The following is a 22091-nucleotide window of genomic DNA, read 5'->3' on the forward strand; positions in this document are numbered from 1 at the left end:
GGGGGGGGGGGGACCCTAAACAGAGCCAGAAGGCTTGAATGGGAGACAATCAGTGGAGGCAGTCCTTGATTTATGACTACACTGGAGCCCAACATTTCCATTGCTAAGCAACACAGTTATTACATCCCATTTTGCCCCCCATTATATGACCTTCCTTCCCCCGTTGTTAAGTGAATCACTGCAGTTGTTCAGTTAGTGACACGGTTGTTAAGTGGACCTGGCCTCCCCTTTAACTCTGCTTGTCAGAAGGTTGCAAAAGGAGATCACGTGACCCCGGGACACTGCGACCGTCATCGATATGTCTTCTCTCTCCAGTATCTCTCCAAGGGCACCGTGTGCCGTGAGAGCGCCAGCGAGTGCGACCTTCCAGAGTACTGCAATGGGTCTTCAGCCTTCTGCCCTCAGGATGTCACGATCCAGAACGGACACCCTTGCCACCAAGACAAGGCCTACTGCTACGATGGAGTTTGCCAGGATTACGAGTTGCAATGCCAGGATATCTTTGGGCCCCGTAAGGGAAATGAGGGTTTGAGTCAAAACGGCCAGAACATTTTGGCATTCGGTTTGCTCCTGTTTGGGGCATTGGAGGGTAAAGGGGGGGGGCAAGGTGAGCTTTGGATTGCTCACCTTGCTTCCAAAATGTATCTTTTACAGAAGCCAAGGTTGCCCCCAAAATTTGTTTCTCGGATGTGAACTCCAAAGGGGATCGGTTTGGAAACTGTGGATATCAGAACCGTGAATACAGGAAATGTTCAAGCTGGTAAGAAGGCAGGTTGGGGAACGTTTATCGAGACCCGATGGAGCTGTTTCCTAGAAGGGAAAGTCCAGGGTAGTGGTTGTGGCAAGGTGGGAGGGTCTGTGACAATTCGCCATGGCCAACTTGCCATGGCCAGCTCACCATGGCCAACTAGCACAGGCAACTTGCCATGGCCAACTCACCATGGCCAACTTGTCAAGGCCAGCTCAACATGGCCAACTTGTCAAGGCCAACTTGCCATGGCCAACTCACCATGGCCAACTTGTCAAGGCCAACTTACCATGGCCAGCTCAACATGGCCAACTTGCCATGGCCAGCTCAACATGGCCAACTTGTCAAGGCCAACTTGCCATGGCCAACTCATCATGGCAAACTTGTCAAGGCCAACTTGCCATGGCCAACTCACCATGGCCAACTTGTCAAGGCCAGCTCAACATGGCCAACTTGTCAAGGCCAACTTGCCATGGCCAACTCACCATGGCCAACTTGTCAAGGCCAACTTACCATGGCCAGCTCAACATGGCCAACTTGCCATGGCCAGCTCAACATGGCCAACTTGTCAAGGCCAACTTACCATGGCCAACTCATCATGGCAAACTTGTCAAGGCCAACTTGCCATGGCCAACTCACCATGGCCAACTTGTCAAGGCCAACTCATTCCACTGAGGTCACTTGCCTTGCCAGGAATGCCTTGTGCGGAAAGCTGCAGTGTGAGAATGTGGAAACCTTGCCGGTCTTTCGGATCAAGCCTGCCATTATCCGAACTCCCATCAAAGACACCACCTGTTGGGGTGTGGACTTCCAGCTAGGATCAGATGTGCCGGATCCCGGGATGGTGAACGAAGGCACCAAGTGTGCACCTGGAAAGGTATGTTAAGCTGGCCTGGGCCAGTGCAAAGCCCCCAGGGTGAGTTGGTTTCTTTCCCTCTAGAGAAGAGGTGGGGAATGTGGCTGGCTCAGGAATTCTGGGAATTGAAGTTCACAGATCATAAAAGGGCCATAGTTCCCCACCCCTGCTCTGGAGCATTACTGAGCAGCAAGCTGGCTGGGGAATTCTGGGAATTGAAGTCCAGACCTTTGAGGGCTTGCCAAGGTTCAGAAACTAGGCCAGGTGTGTCCAAACGTTTGGCTTGCCCGCGCTACATTGAGCGAAGAGGAAATGTCTTGGGCCACACATGAGATATATAATATACAGGTAGTCCTTGACTTACCTCCACAATCCAGCCCAAAATTTCCATTGCTAAGCTAGGCTGTCGTTAAGTGAGTTTTATCTCATTTTACGACCGTTTTTGACACTTGTTCACTGCTGTTGTTAAGGAATATTTAAGTGAATCTGGCTTCCCCCATTCGCTTCGTCAGAAGCCAACGGGGAAGGTCACAAATGGCGATCACATGACCCTGGGACAGTGCAACTGTCGCAAGTACATGCCAGTTGCCAAGTGTTTGAATCCCGATCATGTGACCCTGGGGATAATGCAACGGTTGTAAGTCTGAAAACTGGTCCTAAGTGACTTTTTTTTTAGCGCTGTTGTACCTTTGGTCACTAAACGAATGCTCCTCAGTCAAACGCTACCTGTAGTAACTATTGCTAAAAATCACATCATAATGTTAAATGTTTATGATCTTGTGGGCCGCATTACTAGCTGTCTATGGCCACACGCAACTTGCAGCTAGCAGGTTGGACATACCTGCTCTGGACCGATGGAAAGTCCTTCAAAAGAGGTCTTCCAGAATGGGGAGGGGGCCCCTCTTGGAACCATTCAAGCAGCAGCCTCTTTCCAAGTTCACACAGCTCTTTTGGGAGTTGTCTTTGGCTATCTCAGAATGCATGGACCCCTTTGCTTTGCTTTACATTTACCTGAAAATTTGGGTAGCTGGAGAAGACTCCTGCGAGTCCCCTGGACTGCAAGGCGATCAAACCGGTCAGTCCTGGAGGAGATCAACCCTGACTGCTCTTTAGAAGGCCAGATCCTGAAGATGAAACTCAAGTCCTTTGGCCACCGAATGAGAAGGAAGGACTCACTGGAGAAGAGCCTGATGCTGGGAAAGATTGAGGGCAATAGAAGAAGGAGATGACCATTATAAATATGGAGCAGTGGCCGAGCATCTGAATTTTGATCACATGACCATGGGAATGTTTTTTATCAGTGTGAAAAAACAGTAATAAGTCACTTGGAACAGTCACTACACAAATTGTTGGACGTTGACATCTTGTTGGATAGGGCCCAATGCTCAAGTCTGTCAAGGTCCTTCAAACTGGTCAGTCCTAGAGGAGATCAGCCCCCACTGCTCTTTAGAAGGCCAGATCCTGAAGTTGAAACTCAAGTACTTTGGCCACCTAAGGAGAAGGAAGGACTCACTGGAGAAGAGCCTGATGCTGGGAAAGATTGAGGGCAAGAGAAGAAGGGGACAACAGAGAAGGAGGTGGCTGGATGGAGTCCCTGAAGCAGTAGGCGTGAGCTTAAATGGACTCCAGAAGATGGTAGAGGACAGGAAGACCTGGAGGAACGTTGTCCATGGGGTTGCGATGGCTCGGACACGACTTCGCAACTAACAACAACAACAACAACAACACATCTCAATACATTTGAACAGGGCCAGGCTGGGGAGGGGATGTCTCAGATAACCAGCATTTAATAGCTTGCATGCAAATGAACCATTCAGATGTTGTTCTGTTTCAGGTCTGCAAACACTACCAGTGTGTTAATGCGTCCGTCTTAGATTATGACTGTGATACAAAGAATAAATGCAACGGGCACGGGGTAAGTTCCAAATGAAAAGCAGCTTGATTCTATAGACCTTCGTGTTGGTTCCTGGGTTTGGTTTCTGGATCTAACTGAGTTCACCTAAATATTATTCTTCCCACCCTCAAACAGGTATGCAACAGCAATAAAAACTGCCATTGTAATTCAGAGTGGGCACCTCCCTACTGTGATTCCCCCGGATATGGGGGCAGTATAGACAGTGGGCCTACTTACAATGGTAAGTCTCCAAAGTGGGAAACCTATCCTTCAGAACAATGAAGGAGGCTGACACAGAAGCTTCTTTCTTTCTTTCCAGACAGGGATGTTGCAACACGAAACTGGATACTGGCGTTTGCGTTTATAGTTCTTCCCATCGTGATAGCGGTACTCATTCTTTATCGTACGAGAAATAAAATAACTTCTTCCTGGTTGCCGTTCACGGACACCTGTTGCAGGCAAGTTTTTTTCCCCCCCTCTCCTCTATTTTGCTCTGAAAATATCTCTCCAGAAAAGCCAAGCTTTTGGTTTTGAAAAAGAACAAAATATATCTTTTGTATATAATGTCTATCTTCTATTTTATACAGGTAGTCTCTCTTTCTCCCTCCCTCCCTCTCTCCCTCCCTCCCTCCCTCTCTCCCTCCTTCCCTCCCTTTCTCTCTCTCTCTCTCCCCCCTCTGTTTGAGGATTGAAATCTGTGATTTTTTTCAAAATCCATACATTTGGTATGAACTTTCCACCTGAGATAGAGGAGCTGATTGCAAACAGTTTATAAAAAGACACCCTTCAAGCCAGCAGCCTTTGTCTTTCTCAGAGGCTTCCAGTTGTATTAATTATTTTACCCATCCATTTGTTTAGGTGCTTTCGCAGATCGGATGTCCGTAGGCAGCAGGCTGTTCGAACCGAATGTCCACGCAACTTTCCATATTCTTCCAGAAGTGCATCATCGTCAGTGGTAAGACCAGCGTTATTTCCACTATTTACCAATCTTGATGGTTTTTAAGGAAAAACAGGAGGAGGAACTCCAGTTAGAAGAAATAGGAGCTATAAAAAGCTAGCGCTCCTATTCCTTCTGACAGACAGACAGACAGACAGATAGATAGATAACCTTCATTGTCATGTTTTACTGTGGGCACAATTGCTCACATTAAAAATGAAATTTAGTTGCTTGCTCTCCAAGTGTACGCATACATAACACACATTTAAAACTGGAGTTCCTCCTGCCGTTTCCCCTTAAAAACTCAGTGCAGGTGAGCAGGAAAAGAGCTGGACAACACATTTCCATGGTTCCTCATGTCTACAATGCTAATCCAACTTATCACACAAAGGACAGACCAACAGGCATTGCACAATTGTCACCCCACTAATCGACTATCTCTTGTAAAGCCTAATTTGACTCCTCCTCTTTTTCCTTCTCCCACACAGGTGGTGTCGTCCATGGACCAGCAGCGTGTCCCGCCAAGGTCAGTATGGAGAGGATGAAGAAGGAGGCAAGCTGAGGGTTCCAACACTACCTCCAACTTGGTGTTGGGAAGGTTTTCGTAGAAGGGCTCAATCGGAGGTCTCCTGCTCGGGCAGGAGGTTGGACTAGATGACCTCCAAGGTCCCTTCTGATTGTCTTATTCTATGTTCTAAGTGGAATTTTCCTCCAATGGGATTTTCCCATGTATTTTACCAGGAAACATAGATAGGGCAGCCTAGAAAAGTCAGTGCCCTCCTAACCATACCCAAGCACTCCGAATTTGTTGGCGATGTCCATTTTGCTCTATGAGTTCATGGTGACCTAACCCTAACCCTAAGTCCGTGGTGGCGAACCTATGGCACCAATCACTCAATCAATCAATTTCAACTTCTCGCGGGAAAAAAAAAGATCTTGCAAAGTTGGAATTGATTGATTGAACTTTTTAGTCCCGCCCAGTCTGCCGTTACCACTGCAGCCACGCCCACCCAACGGGCCACACCTACCCAATTGGCCACACCCACCCAATGGGACACGCCCACGCGGCACCCGAGGATACATAAGTGGGTTTTGGGTTGCAGTTTGGGCACTCGGTCTCTAAAAGGTTCGCCATCACTGTTCTAAGTTGTAGGTGTTCAGTGTCCAGCACCCCACACACCATCGGCCATGCACATTGCTGCAGCCAACCACTTTGGGAGGCTGCTAATTCCCAGCTTTGCTAATGACCAGGAATGGCGAATTCTTGACCCACCGGTTGATGCTTGACCCCCTCTTCCCTTTACAGGCCTCCACCCCCAGTGGTGAAAACGTCAAAAGCATCGGATCAGATTTTCCCCTCTCGACCGGCACCTTTGCCCCCGATATAAACAATGCCTCATTTGCCTTTTGCAAGCCTGCACCCCACCTCCTGAGGGCTGAGCTCCGCCTTCCATCCAGCGATTCTTGAAACTGTCTTTTCTTCCTTGGCACTGGATTAAGAGGAAAGAAAACACAGTGGTGAATACGAAATGCAAAACTAAGGAATGTAAACTCTTATCAAAATACCTCTTTGGGAACTGAAATCACCGAGTTCTGTCAAAACTGCCCGTGTGTCCACGGCATTTGGGCTGCACTGCTGGACGATATCAGCTTGAACTGGAACAATATTTTTGGACGCAAGGGCATCTGCCTTCTTTTTATGATTAGATTTAATCGTACGATACTTGACACAAGCAAACCCCCCACCCAGTTGCTAGACCCTGAGGGATTTTTTTTTTCAGAAAATGAAATAAGTCGAGGGAAGAGGGGCCTAACTGTTTTTAAGGACCAGTAAGCTGATCAAGAAGGGCAGTCCCTGGACTTCCGGTGTGCAGGCGACCTCGTCGGACGCAGCCGACAGCTGCCTCCCGCCTGTTTCGCGTAAAAGCCGTTTTGACAGCAAGCATCAGCTGTCAAACGGCTTGATACCTTTTCCCCGGGCATAAGGGGATCGGTGAGCTGCCCGGGGTAGGAGTTGAGTTCCCGAGTCGTCCTATGTGGACGATGTAGGTTAGAACTCCTCCGGAGCCCCGAGGATTCTCCGCGATCCAGGACGCCTTCGCTTTGGCGAAGTTAGAAGCCGCCGCCACCGCTGCAACTTAAATTGAACTGTGAATTATTATATGCAGACAAACCGACCCTGGAAGTTTGTTTCCTATTTTGGATTTTACTCTAACTTTGGATATTCTGATCTTCCCTATACTTGGGGCGGACTGAGTGAAAGTGAATTTAAAATGGCGATGGAATGATACTTTTTAGCAAGAAGAAGTGAAAGTGATTTGGATTTCCGGTCTGGAACCTTTGCTACTTTTAATACTTTCATTATTCGTTTTGGATTTTGTTTAAAAGACTTTTACATAGATTGAAATTTCAAATTGCTAATATGGCTTTGAGAAGAGTGGCGCCCACAACTTCAAAGTTAATTACATCTCCGACTTCCCAGCCGCCTCAACCAACTTCTAAGCCGGCTTCCCACCCGCCACCCCCGCCATTTTCTTCACCTCCACCGCCCTCTGGTAAAGAACTACAGGATTTAATGACTGAAAGTATTAAGCAAATGACAGTGATGTTACAAAAAATGGATGATAAAATGGAAAATAAGTTTGATCAAGTAATACAGCAACAACAAGAATTATTACAGAAACATGAGGGCTTTCGTATGAATGTGACAACTGCTTTTCAAGGTTTAGCTGAATATGTGGATGCGGTGGCAGAAAGAGTGGAGGAAAATGAACAGAGGGCTGAAGAGAGCGTGCAAAGACTGGAACTTGTAGAGGAAAGTTTGGAAAATGTTAAGGGTGATGTCTTGGTTGCTCAATTTCGGGACATGGAGTACGCGATCCGGATCCGCAGGTTGGCTGAGGATCCAAAAGAGAATTTAAGAGAAATAATTCCAGAAGCATTTATGGATGCCCTGGCTTGTGGGCAGGAAATTCATGATGAAATAGAACGTGTCTTCAGGGTGAATTCCATTTCACTAAAACCTACTTTACGGTACGGAAAAGCGTGATTATGAAAAAAAAAATGTAGTTCTGTGCGATTGGGAGAAAAATCAGAAGTGGACAGCACTGGTTGCGGGGTGTGGGGTGCGGTTCTTTCACCAGGACATCCTGTGCCTTGGGGAATATTGTGGCTATTCTTGAATTTTAAAAATTCTAAACATAATGCAAGCAACAGATATGTATAAATGTGTGCGTGGCACTTTAAATCATTAAATCAGAGGTCTCCAATCTTTTGGGCACCAGGGATCAGTTCCGTGGAGAGAGGTTTTTCCACAGACCGGAGAGTGCGTGGATTTGTGTGTTACCTGCATCTCGTGGATGGGGCTTTGCTTGTTTCTGCGGCCCGGTTGCTGCATGCCGCAGCCCGGTACTGGTTCACGGACCGGGGGTTGGGGACCCCTGCTTTAAATGATAGACAGCCTAAAACATGACACAAAGTTTGAGGGTTGCGTGTCATATGTTTAGGGGGTGCAACTGTTTCTCAAAATTCAGAGCCAGGAGGGCCAGTTATTTCTGTGGCTGGGATGATATATTTTGACAGCTGCACTTTCCCTACAAAGTTACACCTGTCTTCACCTGTAGTTGCATTAAGGGAGATTCAAGCTTCAATCGAAGATCTAACCCAAGAACAGAAGCAACGTTAAATTGCTGCGCGTGGATTGGAGTTGCTTATTTGGAAATGCACGAAGCTATTCATATCCAAGAAAATGTGAAGAATGAGGATTATGCAATTTTATTCTTCTCCACCGAGAAGCCAGACCCGCTAAAGTCACTGGGACTTCTGTTTAGTGGGTATATTATTGCAAGCTTAAACACGCAGGGCTGCCAGCTCAAGGGCTCTGACTGTTCATCGTTGACCCTGACGTTGTTTTGTAATGAAAAGAGATAGAAGAATTAGTAGGAAGACAGGAGAAGATTATAAATGGAAGATGATCCATCTTCCTACTCAGGTGTGTGTATGTACAGGATGTGGTCAAAAAGTCCAAAGTGCTGGCCCTGATGTTGTGATCAAAGGTCTTCTCCTTTGAGTGCACCTGCAATAAATTGGGCGGAGCTTCAGTCACATTACAGGTAGTCCTCCTTTAGCGACCATGCTTGGGATCAGCAACTCAGTCATTAAATGAAGTAGTTGCCAGTTGAAACCGCAACTATGTTATGGTCTTCATTCAGCTTTCCTTTGCTCTACAGCAGGGGGGTCTTCAAACTTGGCCCTTTGATGACTTGTGGACTTCAACTCCCAGAATTCCTCAGCCAGGCACGCGTGCCTGGCTGAGGAATTCTGGGAGTTGAAGTCCACAAGTCATCAAAGGGCCAAGTTTGAAGACCCCTGCTCTACAGACCTGCAAGGATCATCAGTGGTTGTACTTTTTCATCCTCTTTGTAAGTGTGCATGATTGCTAAATGAGACGGTCGCTAAATGAGGACCGCCTATATTATGGCCAGCAACTTGAGGTTTTTTTAACCATGCCTTGCGGACACCCCAGCTTCTGCCAGAACTGAGGCAGGGCAATTGCACAACAAACCTCTGGGTTCCTCCTCCTTCCTCAAAGCTAATACATTGTTAGCATGTACATAATTTTAACACTGTGTGTAACTGTAAACACATATTAAACAGCTAATTCTCTCTCTGCTGGCTGATCTTACAACTGTGTTTAATAAAATATTTTAGGGAAGTTTAAATCAGTTTCAGTTAACAAGAACTAACCTAGGACATTTGATTTATTAACCGTTATTGGTTCCTTGAAATGATGGTACAGGAATTGCGCTTGGTGCCCCCCCAAAATTGGTGGGAACTTAACCAAAGGTGGCATTTCTACTGTACATTTTTCCCCAAAGGCTTCCACAATTTTGGCCACTACTGTAGTTCACAATGGACTGTGGATTCTTGCAGATCAGTGTATTAAAGACTGAAATAATGATGAATAATTATGTTGGCTTATTCCTAAGTGGCATTAGCTGTTCAATATTCAGGTAGTCCTCGACAACCACAATTGGGGCCAGAATGTCCATTGCTAAGCAAGGCAGTTTTGAAGTGAATTGTGCCAGTTTTACAACCTTTTATTGCTATTGTTAAGCAATCACTGCAATTGTGAAGCAAGTCATATGATAAGTGAATCTGGCTTCCCCCCATAGACTTTGCTTGTCAGAAGCTGGCTAGAAAGGTCCCAAATGACAATCACACACCCCGGGATGCTGCAACTGTTACAAAGACATTCTGGTGGCCAAGCACCTGAATTTTGATTATATGATCGTGGGGATGCACCAACAGTTGTGAATGCAAAGAATTTTTTTTTAACTTTTTTTGACACGTTACTTTTTACATAAGTTCCGGCGGTCACTAAATGAATGGTTGTAAGTAGAGGAGTATCCGGACTCTTGTTTGGTAAATGTACACATCATTCTTGCCAAAAGAGAGTTTTTAACAGCGTTTGTATATATTCATCTGTGTTAATAAAATGTTTGAATGATTTAGTCTCACAAATATGACCAAATATTCACTCCTGTGTATCGCAAAGTTAAGACTCCTGCAGCTGAATGAGCAGTGAATGGAATAGCTGCTGCTCAGGTTTTCTTCTCTGCCCGTCCCCAAATAGGCTATGATTCAACCATGGTTTATTGAATAAGTCATAATTGGCTGGGTGATGCTAGCTGGGGCAATATTCTGTGTTTTTGAAGAGGTAGTAAGTGGACTCAGAACAGGAGGTTCTAACCTCCACCCCACCCCGCAAGGCTACATAAACTCACTGGGTGAACCTGGGTTGGTTCCACACTCCCAACCTAGCTTATCTCACAGGCTGGTTGTTGGGAATAGCTGGAGGAGGGAGTACTGGTTAAGTCCCCTTGAGTTTTCCTGAATGAAAGGCAGAAAGCAGCCCATACAGGTAGTCCTCAATTTACGACCACAATTGTTAAGTGAATCACTGCACTTGTTAAATTAGCAACACTGTTGTTAACTGAATCTGGCTTCCCCATTGACTTTTGCTTGTCAGAACGTGGCAAAAGGCGATCGCATGATCCTGGGACACTGCAACCGTCATAAATTTCCTGACAGTGAGAACAATTAACCAGTGGAACAACCTGCCTCCAGAAGCCATGAATGCTCCAACACTGGAAGTTTTTAAGAAGAGACTGGACAGCCATTTGTCCAAAATGGTATAGGGTTTCCTGCCTGAGCAGGGGGTTGGACTACATGACCTCCAAAGTCCCTTCCAACTTTTTTTTTATTATTATTATTATTATTATTATTATTATTATTATTATTATCATTATCATTATCATTATCATTATCATTATCATTATTATTATGGATCATCGCACAGTCAGCCAGATGTTCAGACTGGATTTGGCATTTTGTCTATCGAGTATTATTATTATTATTTATTATTATTATTTATTTTTATTTTTATTATTATTATTATTATTATTATTATTATTATTATTATTATTATTATGAGCCAGTTGCCAAGCATCTGGATTTTGATCATGTGGTTGTGTGAAAAACAGCCGTAAGTCACTTTGACCAGTGCTGTTGTAACGTTGAACGGTCACTAAATGAACTGTTGTAAATCGAGGACTAATCTGTACTTTGCTTGTGGGGGGGGAGAGGTGAGGAAATCACGATGGCACGATTGAGGGGACACTTTTGAGGGCTGAAACTCCGAGCCCTGGTCACTCCGTGCCATTGTTAAGCCTGAATGGTTGCTGAACGAGTGGTCATTAAACGAGGAACCCCCCTGCGCGCTGAAAAATCGGCTCCATGTCCTTAGAAGCCAGGATTCATTTCATCAAGGACACAATTTCACACCGGGGCCAAAACACCAAGTCTTCATAATCAAGCAGCAACTGAGGCCCTTCACAAGACCAGCGGGCCAAGGCCGAATAAGGCGTGAATCCCCCACCGGCCAGGGGTCGCCGGCCTTCCGCCAGCAGCGGGACGAGACGCGGCGCTCCGGAGCGGCCTCGCCAGGGAGGCCCGCCGTTTCCCCGGTGGGGCAGAAGCCCATTTCGCCCCGAAGCGCCGCTTCCCGGCCGCCCGGCCGCCCCGCCCGGCTCTCCGCCCGTTCCAGGCGGGAGCGCCGACCGTTGAGCCGGCGGGTGGTCCGGCAGCGCCATGGGGCTGGGCCGGGGGGCCGCGTCGCCGCTCCGCCTTCTCGGCTTGGCGAGCCTCCTGGCCAACCTGGGTGAGCAGAAGGCCGGAGCCCCTCTCCTCCTCCGGGGCCAGCCCTTCCACCCGGAGACTCGCCCCGAGGCCTCCCCTTATCGTCCCCCGCGACCCCCGGGCTCGCCCGCCTCAAATTAAATGTTAATTTTTCTTTCTCCCGTTTTTCTTTTAATTCTAGAGTGTCAAACGTTTCTGCATATCACTTATCCCCTGAAGATATCAGCCAACTCCTCTGAAGACTGTATAGGTGGTGCTCCTGATGAGGTACTTGAGATTTTAAAAAGCAAATATTTGAATATTTAGAATGAAAGTGTATCTCAAAATTAGTTGATTTGAACTGAAGCGGATTGCATTCAAAAGGAAAAATAGATGGGCAACAATAGATGGAAATTTGAGCATGTTAGGTAGGGTTGCCAGGTGTCCACTATTTGAGTGGACAGTCCGCTTTTTTCACATTATGTTCACTATTTTTTTCACAAAATAGTGGACATTTTTTTTTATTCAAAAGCTTTATGATGAAATGGTAGGTAATCTAAAGCTGTACAGTCTACTTTTTTTACTACTTAACCCCCCCCCCCGCTTGTCCGCTATTTTTTGGAAGCAAACCTGGCAACCCTAGTTAGGGGGGGTCATAGATGAGGGGCAGAGAATGAAACAGGTACGCTGCAAATATATGTCAGTCACATTTTAAAATCTGGAAGAGTGGCATTTACGGCCACTGTTCCAGATTTGAAGAAAATGTATTCTTAAATAACAGACATTTTGGTGTCAGGGTATTTTGCTGTGGACTTCGCTGATAATAGGAAGTAAAACAGCCTTTATTACGTTCCACGTTACACTTTTCTCCTTAAGTGTTGAATGAAAAAAACATTATTCGTGGTGTAACGCGGAACTGGATAGAATCCCAAGTCCTTTGCAATGCTTGAATTCAAGGTGTCAAAACCCTTTTGGTGGAATCCACCCAGTTGAAGATATTTCGTGAACTTTCAATGGGTGAAGAACAAGATAAAATAATTTGATTTGTTGTTGCAAAAAGCAACTTGTAGAGTTAACTTGTACTATGCCAACTATGGTATCTGTGCGCTGTAAATGGAAGAATTCCGCTGGTGCTCTTGCAAATGTATTTTTGTCAATTTAGCTTAATCAGTCTGTAAATCTGTGATGAGAAGATCGCTAAATTGCATGGTAAACAAACAGTGTTTTTTTTTCACTTACTCACCTAAGATGTTAAAAGCATCTCATTAGCAGTACACATAAAAATTTATAAACAAATACATTAGGTGTTAACGTCACTGATATGTTTAATGACATTTTAAAATATTGAATTGATTTTTTTCAATAAATGTTTATTGCGTATTTCAATTTTGAATCCCTCTTGGTTAAAGCAGGGGTGTCCAACCTTGGCAACTTGAATATTGGTGAACTTCAACTCCCAGAATTTCCCAGCCAACATGGAGGATTCTGGGAGTTGAAGTCCAAAATTATTAAAATTGCCAAGGTTAGACACCTTTAAAGCCTTTCAGCTGAATGCACGTTTGCCTTTTTTCAGATTTCCCCAATTTCTTTAAAACTACAGACCTTTCTTTCAGATTCTTCTCCTATTTTGGTTTAATTGACTGTGTTTAAAATTTGCAGTATGCTGCGATTTGTTTAATGCTTGCTGGGGAATTCTGGGGGTTGTAGCCCACACATCTTAAAGCTGCCAAGATTGAAAAACACTGATTTAAATCATTCCTTTTTGCTTAACCTTTTCTGCCTTCACTTCTAGCATCAAATGCTTGTTTAAAATGGATCTATTCCATAATCGTTACTTTTATGACATGTGATTGCGATAACACAAGACAACTGAGTGGTTTATTTAACTGTTCCTAACAAATTGCTTTTTGCTTTGTTTTGTTCTAAATGAGCAGAGTGTTCAGGCTTATACTCTTACCATAAATCAGAAGCTCTACACAGTCCGCCTGAAACAACAGTGAGTTATTTTCTGTTTTCCAATCTTAGCCTTTGGGGAAGGGATTGGACAGTCATTTGTCTGAGGTGGATAGGGTTAGACTAGAAGACCTCCAAGGTCTATTCTATTCTATTCTATTCTATTCTATTCTATTCTATTCCATTCCATTCCATTCCACTCCACTCCACTCCACTCCACTCCACTTGCAACTTTTCCCAGCAGCTTCCCACAAGCAAAGCCCACTAGGGGAAGCCAGATTTGCTAAATAATCACACGATTCGCTTAATGACTGCAGGGATTCGCTGAACAACTGTGGCCAAAAAGGTTGTGAAATCCAGCGCAACTCACTTAACACCCAACTTGCTTAGCAACAAAAATTCTGGGCCCAATTATGGTTGCAAGTCGAGGATTACTTGTACGTATCCATTTTGTGATACCAATTTGCCTTCTGTTTCATTGCGTTCATCGCAGATCCTATTTGCCAAACGATTTTGTGATTTATACATACAACAGTGGAGGCTTTGTGCAGCCCACTATCCCAGAAATTCAGGTAAAGATGTTTTAATTGCATTTTGTCCTCACCTGATTCAAACTACAATTTAAGTGACATTAAACCATTAAATACTTGGGGTTGTTTTTTTTTTCAAATCATGTATTCCAATGCAATAAATAACATTTTGGTAATAGCACCAAATTTAATATTATACAGCTGAGAGATACTATAGAAATTCAGAGAAGAACATCTAAAGGAGATCCTGATTTCCAGGCAAGCTTGTGTGCTACAAAGTGATCCTAGAATTAATTAATTATAAAATAACAGAGTTGGAAGGGACTTTGGAGGTCTTCTAGTCCAACCCCTGCTTAAGCAGAAGACCCTGTACTATTCTGAACATGGCTGTCCAATCTCTGCTTAAAAACCTTAAAAACCTCCGGAGGCAAGCCATTCTTCTGGTTGCTCTCACTGCCAGGAAATTTTTCCTTAATTCTAGGTTAATAATTTTCTGCTGTTACTTCTTGTCCTTCCCTCTGGTGCTTTGGAGAATAAGTTAACCCCCTCTTCTCTGCGACAGACCCTCAAATATTGGAAGACACCTATCGTATTACTCCTAATCCTTCTCTTTATTAGCCTATATCAGGGATAGGCAACCTCGGCTTTTTTAGGACTCGTGGACTTCAACTCCCAGAATTCCTGAGCCAGCCATGCTGAGGGGAAAGGGAGAGATTTCCAAGCTGAGCCAGGCTGGCTCAGGAATTCTGGGAGTTGAAGTCCATGAGTCATAAAAGAGCCAAGGTTGCCTACCTCTGGCCTAGATATATGCAGTTTTCACAACTGTTCATTGTATGCTTTAGCCTCCAGTCCCCTAATAATCTTGGTTGTTCTTCTCTGAACTTTCCAAATAGTTTAGAGCTTTTAAAACTAAAATTCACACCTTGAGATAGCAATAGTGGCTCAGAACACCAGAACACTCTTAAGATTGGTGAGAAATGGTCTTTCTGTCCAGTGAAGTCATGTGGTTAATCACCAGTTCCAGATCAGCTGCAAAAGTCCAAAAGGCATATTAATTGTCCAAATTTTTGTTGTTAATTGCGAAGTCGTGTCCGACCCATCGCGACCCCATGGACAACGTTCCTCCAGGTCTTCCTGTTCTCTACCATCTTCAGAAAAGGTAAATACTGTCGTTAACGAATGGTTATATTCATTCATTGATCCTTTAAAAATACATATCTTTAGAATGAATGCTTCTATCAAGGTCATATCCAAGGATTCCCCAATTCTGTGGCAATACTCAGCACCTGCTCTGGGCTCAGGTAAGAGACTTACTCTTGAAAATAGCTACAGGCTTAAAAATAAGTCCCTGCGCTTCTTCCTGTGTAGCTCAGAGTTGCTTCGGAAGTGTGAAAAATGGGATGCCAGATTAGTCATGGTCCCAATCCAATCTTTTGATGCAAAAGTTTTTTCAGAAAGTAAACTATATTGGGAGTTCCAGGTAAAAAGTTCCAATGCAATACGTAGTTCTAGCTTTACTTTCTGTCAACCGTCCCATTGGGTTAGACAGCAAACAAACAAACAAACAAAAAAATCTCCTGGGACAATTTCTTTAGCAAGAGTAATAATATAAAGTGAAGATTCTATATAGATGCAGAAGTAGAAAAGCCAATTCTAATGATTTTACATGAAAACAGCATAGGAAAAATTTCCCTTTCCGCCCTGGACTTCCCATCTGCCACAGGGTCTCCTGCTTGAGCAGGGGCTGGACTAGAAGACCTCTAAGGTCCCTTCCACCTCTATTCTGATTCATTTGCACTCTCTTTGTTTTGAGAACGGTCTGTCTGCCTCGGACTTCCCCAGCTGGCGACCTTGGTGTTGGGTCTGTCTCAGGCTTCCAATCAGCACACTTGCATCCCAAAGTTCCCTCCCAAACCTCTCTTACATTCCAATGCTTTTCCTCCCCCCCCATTATAGCTGTCTGGTTGCAAGCAGGGCTGCATAGCGAGTCAGCCATGACACTTTCTGACAACATCCAGCTCGAGAATCCAAATAATACTCCAGGTTCATTCCATTTCCAAAAAGTTTACTGTTTATTGAATACACTGCATGGTTTTGTCGAAGCAAAACTAACTCTGAGGTTCCAACACGAGTTCATAGACTAAAACAATAATTTTGCCAGCCAAACCCCCAATGTCTTACGTAATCCATATCGACAAGTTCACTTTATTATGGGAACCATCTTCAAATCCACACCTGTTCTGGTGTCCTTGACAAGGCTTCAGGCTCTCACGGTCTTCAGCTGAATTGAATGGATAAGAAAAACTTGTGTCCTAACAATGTGGAAATTTTCAGGGGAGTGCTACAGTTTGAGAATGTCAGCTATGGCATTGAACACCTGGAATCTTCAACCACTTTTGAGCACCTAATTTACGAACTAAACAGCAAAGACGGCCAAAGCCCAATTTGGACAGAAAAGGTCACTCGTGTAGACAACCAAACGAACACTGGACATGCATCTTACAAGCTGCTTTCAGATACTGTGGTTAGTACTGATCTCTTGCTTCGTTTCTTTTTAAGGCAGTGTTTAAAAGTGGTTATCATGTTTATGTCCTAGCATTATATCTTCTCTACGTGCTGAAGTTGTCAAGGTAGTTTCAGCATAGGTGTGTGTCTACACAATAGGGCTCTGCAAAAAGGTCCACTGCAAAAGCCACTGGCCGAAACGGAGGGTTTCTCCTTGAAGTGTTAAAGCAGCCGTGTCCTCTGGAAATCTTGCTCGGTTCCTTTGAAGGTTGTTTTCAGAGGTCTGTGGGAAGTAACGCATAACGCAAAGAACGTTTTTGGACCAGTGAAGTGAAACAGCACAGACCGACAAGGAGGGACTTGAGAGTTTCCAAAGGATGTGGCTGCTTTAACACTTTGAGATCTTCTACTTGTGCCAAAACCCTTTATAAAAGGCCCATTTTAAATGGCTGTAGGTTAAACAAAACCTGTTTTGTTTTGTTTTTTTGTAAAACGGCGTCGCCAAGAGCAATTCTTCCCTCACTGTTGTTTCCTGCAATTGGGATTTTGGAGGTGGGCGGTTCCAGCGTTGAATCTTCAAGGTTAAGAAGATTGCTCCATATTTATCCCATTCCTTTTAGAATCAACTTAGCACTCTCACAACCTCTAGTGGCAATGAATTCCACAATTTAAATGATGTGCTTGGTGTGTTGGATATGTTTGCCACCTCAAGTTATATGTAAAAAAAAAAAGGTGGAATATAAATAAATAAATAAAATAATAATAAAATAAATAAAATAAAATAAAATATAATAAAATAATAAAATAAAATAAAATAATAAATGGAATAAAATTCCTGTGAAGAATTGTGGACAGTAAAGTGAGTGGAATGCAATATTGTTTTTTTCCAAAATACTTTATTGATTATAGTGTGTGTGTGTGTGTGTGTGCATGTGCATGTGGTGTGTCTATGTGTGACTGTGTGTGTGTGTGTGTGTGTGTATAAAATAAAATAAATAAATGGAATAAAATTCCTGTGAAGAATTGTGGACAGTAAAGTGAGTGGAATGCAATATTGTTTTTTTCCAAAATACTTTTCTGATTATAGTGTGTGTGTGTGTGTGTGTGTGTGTGTGTGCACGTGCATGTGGTGTGTCTATGTGTGACTGTGTGTGTGTGTGTGTATTCGCGTGTACAGGTAATCCTCAACAGTTCATTTAGTGACCGTTCAAAGTTACAACAGCACTGAAAAAGTGACTTATGACCATTTTTCACACTTACGACCGTTGCAGCATCCCTACGGTCACGTGATCAAAATTCAGACGCTTGGCAACTGACTCGTCTTTATGACGGTTGCAGTCTCCTGGGGTCATGTGGCCCTCTTTTGTGACCTTTTGACAACCAAGGTCAAGGGGTCAGATTCACTTAACAACCATGTCACTAACTTAACCACTGCAGTGATTCACTTAAGAACCGCAGCAAGAAAGGTCATAAAACGGGGCAAAACCTACGTAACAAACGTCTTCCCTAGCAGCATACATTTTGGGCTCAATTGTCGTAAGTTGAGGACTATCCATACTGCTAAGGATAATACATTTTGCATAACTGCTAGCATTGCACAATACCAGCCGGTGAAATGCAAGAAGCGTTGTTAAAAAGAAATTTATTTTGTCCTTCCTCAGCCGCTGTCAGATACCACTAAAACTCACAGGTACATAGAAGTCTATGCTGTCGTGGACAAGGTTTTGGTAAGTCTCATAGCCATCCAAAATATTCCGCCTCAGGAATTTTAGGAAGGATGTTTCTTGCAACATGGATGGTGCGGAGCAGAGGGCAAACCATTAGGCTACATGCCCTCTGAGATTATCTATTTATTAAGTTGATAGACTGCTTGTCTCTCTCTATCAAGCGGCTTTGGGCTGAGACAGGACGATGAAAAAAAGGGCAACGGCAGATGGGAATTTTGGTTGCTATGGAAGGAGGGGAGATTGGAAACAGGGGTTTTGGGGAAGCAAACGTGAAAACTGGCCTAAAGTCCCATCCACAAACTCGGGGTTTGCAGTTTAAGGAAGCCGTCTCCTTTCCAGAGACTCCCTGCTTCCATTCCTGCCCTGAAAAAAATTCCAAATAAGGGTGTGAAGGCCGCTTCTCCCCTCTTCTGATATTCTCTAATAGACTTCCCAAAACAGTTGGCGGCCCTCAAACATCTCCCAGCTTCTATCATGGTTCCGACAGATGAAACTCTTCAAAGAACTTCAAGGCATTGTTTACCTTAAAGAATCTTTATTCAGGTAGTAAGGGCATGTAATAATGGTCTTTGTAAAATTGCTAACTGTGTTATCACCTCCTTGTTTTCTAGTTCAACTATTTGGGTGGAAACCCTGAATATGTAACCTCAAACGTTGTGCAGATTATCGGCTTTGTTAATAGCGTAAGTTACGCTCTGGTTTTCTCTCAAATTAACTCCTGGTCTGGCTGCATTTTATTCTTAATCCTGGGAGTTTTGATGTAGAACTGTTCACATGCCAAAATAATTACAAGTATCAAATGCTAGATGTATGTATTCAATAAATATATATACAATATACATCAAAACACGCATCCTCCCTTTAACAGTGCAGATTTATATTCTATTCTGAATACAGTAGTCCTCGACTTACAGTGGTTCATTTAGTGACTCTTCAACATTACAACGCCACTGGAAAAAGTGACTTACGACCGTTTTTCCCACTTACAAATGTTGCAGCATCCCCACGGTCAAAATTCAGATGTTTGGCAACTGGTTCATATTTATGACGGTCACAGTGTCCCGGGGTTATGTGGATCCCCTTGTGCGACCTTTTGACAAGCCAAGTCAATGGGGAAGCCAGATTCGCTTAATAACCGTGTCACTAATTTAACAACTGCAGTGATTCACTTAACATCTGTGGCAAGAAAAGTTGTAAAATGGGACAAAACTCATTTTACAAATGTCTCACTTAGCAACAGAAATTTTGGGCTCAATTGCAGTCGTTAAGTCGAGGACTACCTGTATAATGGTGTGCATGCAGGACCTATGTAGTGGATAAATAAATTGATCATGTAGCTATTTAACCAGTGGAACAGCTTGCCTCCAGAAGTTGTGGGTGCTCCAACACTGGAAGTTTTTTAATGAGTGGATAGCTATTTGTCTGAAATGGTATAAGGTCTCCTGCCAGAGCAGGGGGTTGGACTAGATGACCTCCAAGGTCCCTTTCAACTCTGTTATTCTGTTACTCTGATTAACTTAACTCCTGCTGCAGTCTGATTTCATCCCCGATTCTCTTCTTCAATATACAATTGAAACCTTTGCTTTTTGGGGGAATTGATGCTAAATCCAGTTTAGCCATGAAAAGATCTGAACCTGCTTTTAATTAACTAATTGTGGAGAATCGCCTTAACGAAAAGAAGTTTTATTCTTTTCTTTTCAGATGTTTGCCGACATTAACGTAACAGTTGTACTTTCCTCTTTGGAGTTCTGGACAGATGGCAATAAAATCTCAACAGAAGGAGAAGCCGATGAAATTCTACGGAGGTTTTTGCAATGGAAAAATTCGTACCTTGTCCTGCGGCCTCACGACCTGGCCTTTCTCTTTGTGTAAGTGGAAAGAACGTAAAAGGCCGATCCTGGTTTTTTCATCCTTTTAATGTCTGATATAAAAGTATTCAGGATCTTTGAAGAAAAATAAAAGTAGTTGCCTACAAATACGTACAGCAAAGAGCTTGTGAAATGTGCTTTTTAAAAAGAAAATGCTTGTCTCTAAATCCAGGTTTGCAAGAAATAATAGCTGCACTTATAAAACATGATATGGCCAAACCAATGAAGGCCTAGTTCATATTTATTTAATTAACCACTTCTCTCCCCTTTAATATGAAGGCCTAGTTCACGGGTAGGCTCTTTTATGACTTGTGGACTTCAACTCCCAGAATTCCTGAGCCAGCATGAGGGAAACTTTGGCCCCTTCAAGACTCCTGGACTTCAACTCCCAGAATTCCTGAGCCAGCACGGCTCAGCTTAGAAACCTCTCCCTTTCCCCTCAGCATGGCTGGCTCAGGAATTCTGGGAGTTGAAGTCCACGCGTCATAAAAGAGCCAAGGTTGCCTACCCCTGGCCTAGTTCATATTTATTTATTTATTTAACTCCTTCTCTCCCCTTTAATATGAAGGCCTAGTTTATATTTATTTATTTATTTAACCCCTTCTGTCCCCTTTAATATGAAGGCCTAGTTCATATTTATTTATTTATTTATTTATTTATTTATTTATTTATTTATTTATTTATTTATTTATTTATTTATTTAACCCCTTCTCCCCCCTTTAATATGAAGGCCTAGTTCGTGTTTGTTTATTTATTTATTTAACCTTTTCTCTCCCCTTGCGCTCTAGGTACAGAGAGAAGCCAAATTACGTGGGAGCAGCCTTTACAGGAAAATTGTGTCTCCGAAATTTTGATGCAGCAGTAGCTTTGGTACTGTACCACAGGTTTTTCTGTAGGGTTAAAAAATTTGATCTGGGGCTGGTTTGGGTTAAGGCCTCAGTAGCAGATAATAAGAGGTGTCAGATTTAGACGCTCGCAAAAAAAACACAAACTCCCATAAAACAAGAATTCCCCTAAATCCATCCTTGTACAGGAAGTCCTTGGCTTACGTCCATTCATTCAGTGACCGTTTCAAGTTATGCTAACGCTAAATACATGGATGTATAACCAATTCTTGAAGTACCAGCTAACGCAAGCACTTCTCGGGTTATTGTGATCATGATCCGGGAGCTCCAGTGCCCACTTTGGGATTACAACATTGCACGAGAATTGAAGAAGCTCCTTGGATGAGAAGTGAAATGTTTTCAAAGAAAAAAAACAAGAAAGCCCAGTTGCGCTTTTGGGAATCACCAAAGCGTAGGATGAAAAAAGCAGAAATAATTCAGGAGAAGGATGGTTTAAATCAGTGGTTCTCAACCTTTTCTTTACCACGGACCCCCTTTAAGTATCTTTTGTGGCCATGGTGCATGGGCACGGACCCCGAGACTTAACTCAAGATTTAAATCATAACATTTCCTCAAGCCTTTGCAGACCACCTGTAACGACATTGTCCCCCCCTCCCCCCAGGGGTCCACATACCATAGGTTGAGAACCACTGGCATAATTCAGTATAGAATACGACTTTCAGGTCTACAAAACCAACCTAAAACTGAAGTGGGCTGTCACGGACACACTTATATTTTGCTTATATATCTTTGTGAAATACTTTTGATTCCTTAGTTTGGTTTCTCTTCTTCCTTCTAGTACGAGAAGTCAATAACTTTGGAGACTTTTTCAGTCATTCTGGCTCAGCTGTTGGGTTTCAGCCTGGGGATGGAATACGAGGACAGCAAAGACTGCAAGTGCCCCGGTCACATCTGTGTAATGCACACAAATGCAGTGCAAGTATTGCTATTATTCATTTCTGTCGTTCATAGCTGGAACAGAGATAAGAAGCCCTGTGATGGATATTGCT

At 43.6% G+C, this 22091-nt stretch overlaps 2 protein-coding genes across 2 annotated transcripts in view; both read left to right on the forward strand.

Annotated features, from left to right (window-relative positions):
- The window catches only part of ADAM9 (ADAM metallopeptidase domain 9), a gene marked incomplete at its 5' end in the record, with an annotated part of 9512 nt that extends 3689 nt beyond the window's left edge, over positions 1–5823 (forward strand). Inside the window, 9 exons of the mRNA XM_029286870.1 lie at positions 316–511; positions 655–760; positions 1442–1625; positions 3439–3519; positions 3634–3739; positions 3818–3956; positions 4357–4453; positions 4924–4961; positions 5742–5823. Coding sequence (XP_029142703.1) covers positions 316–511; positions 655–760; positions 1442–1625; positions 3439–3519; positions 3634–3739; positions 3818–3956; positions 4357–4453; positions 4924–4961; positions 5742–5823 — 1029 coding nt within the window. The remainder of the gene's footprint in view (positions 1–315; positions 512–654; positions 761–1441; positions 1626–3438; positions 3520–3633; positions 3740–3817; positions 3957–4356; positions 4454–4923; positions 4962–5741) is intronic.
- A 5764-nt stretch (positions 5824–11587) lies between these two features.
- Positions 11588–22021, forward strand: LOC107299789 (disintegrin and metalloproteinase domain-containing protein 2-like; the record flags this gene model as incomplete). The annotated part of the gene is made up of 11 exons (XM_015829127.1): positions 11588–11657; positions 11817–11902; positions 13549–13610; positions 14061–14139; positions 15322–15398; positions 16432–16621; positions 18264–18329; positions 18941–19012; positions 20031–20197; positions 20986–21067; positions 21881–22021. Coding segments are annotated over exons 1-11 (1092 nt in total), but the record flags the coding sequence as incomplete, so codon positions are not given.
- Positions 22022–22091: the final 70 nt, after the last annotated feature.

The sequence above is a fragment of the Protobothrops mucrosquamatus genome, unplaced genomic scaffold (genome assembly GCF_001527695.2).
Source record: "Protobothrops mucrosquamatus isolate PMUCROS unplaced genomic scaffold, P.Mucros_1.0 scaffold5478, whole genome shotgun sequence".
In the NCBI taxonomy this organism is placed as follows: domain Eukaryota; kingdom Metazoa; phylum Chordata; class Lepidosauria; order Squamata; family Viperidae; genus Protobothrops; species Protobothrops mucrosquamatus.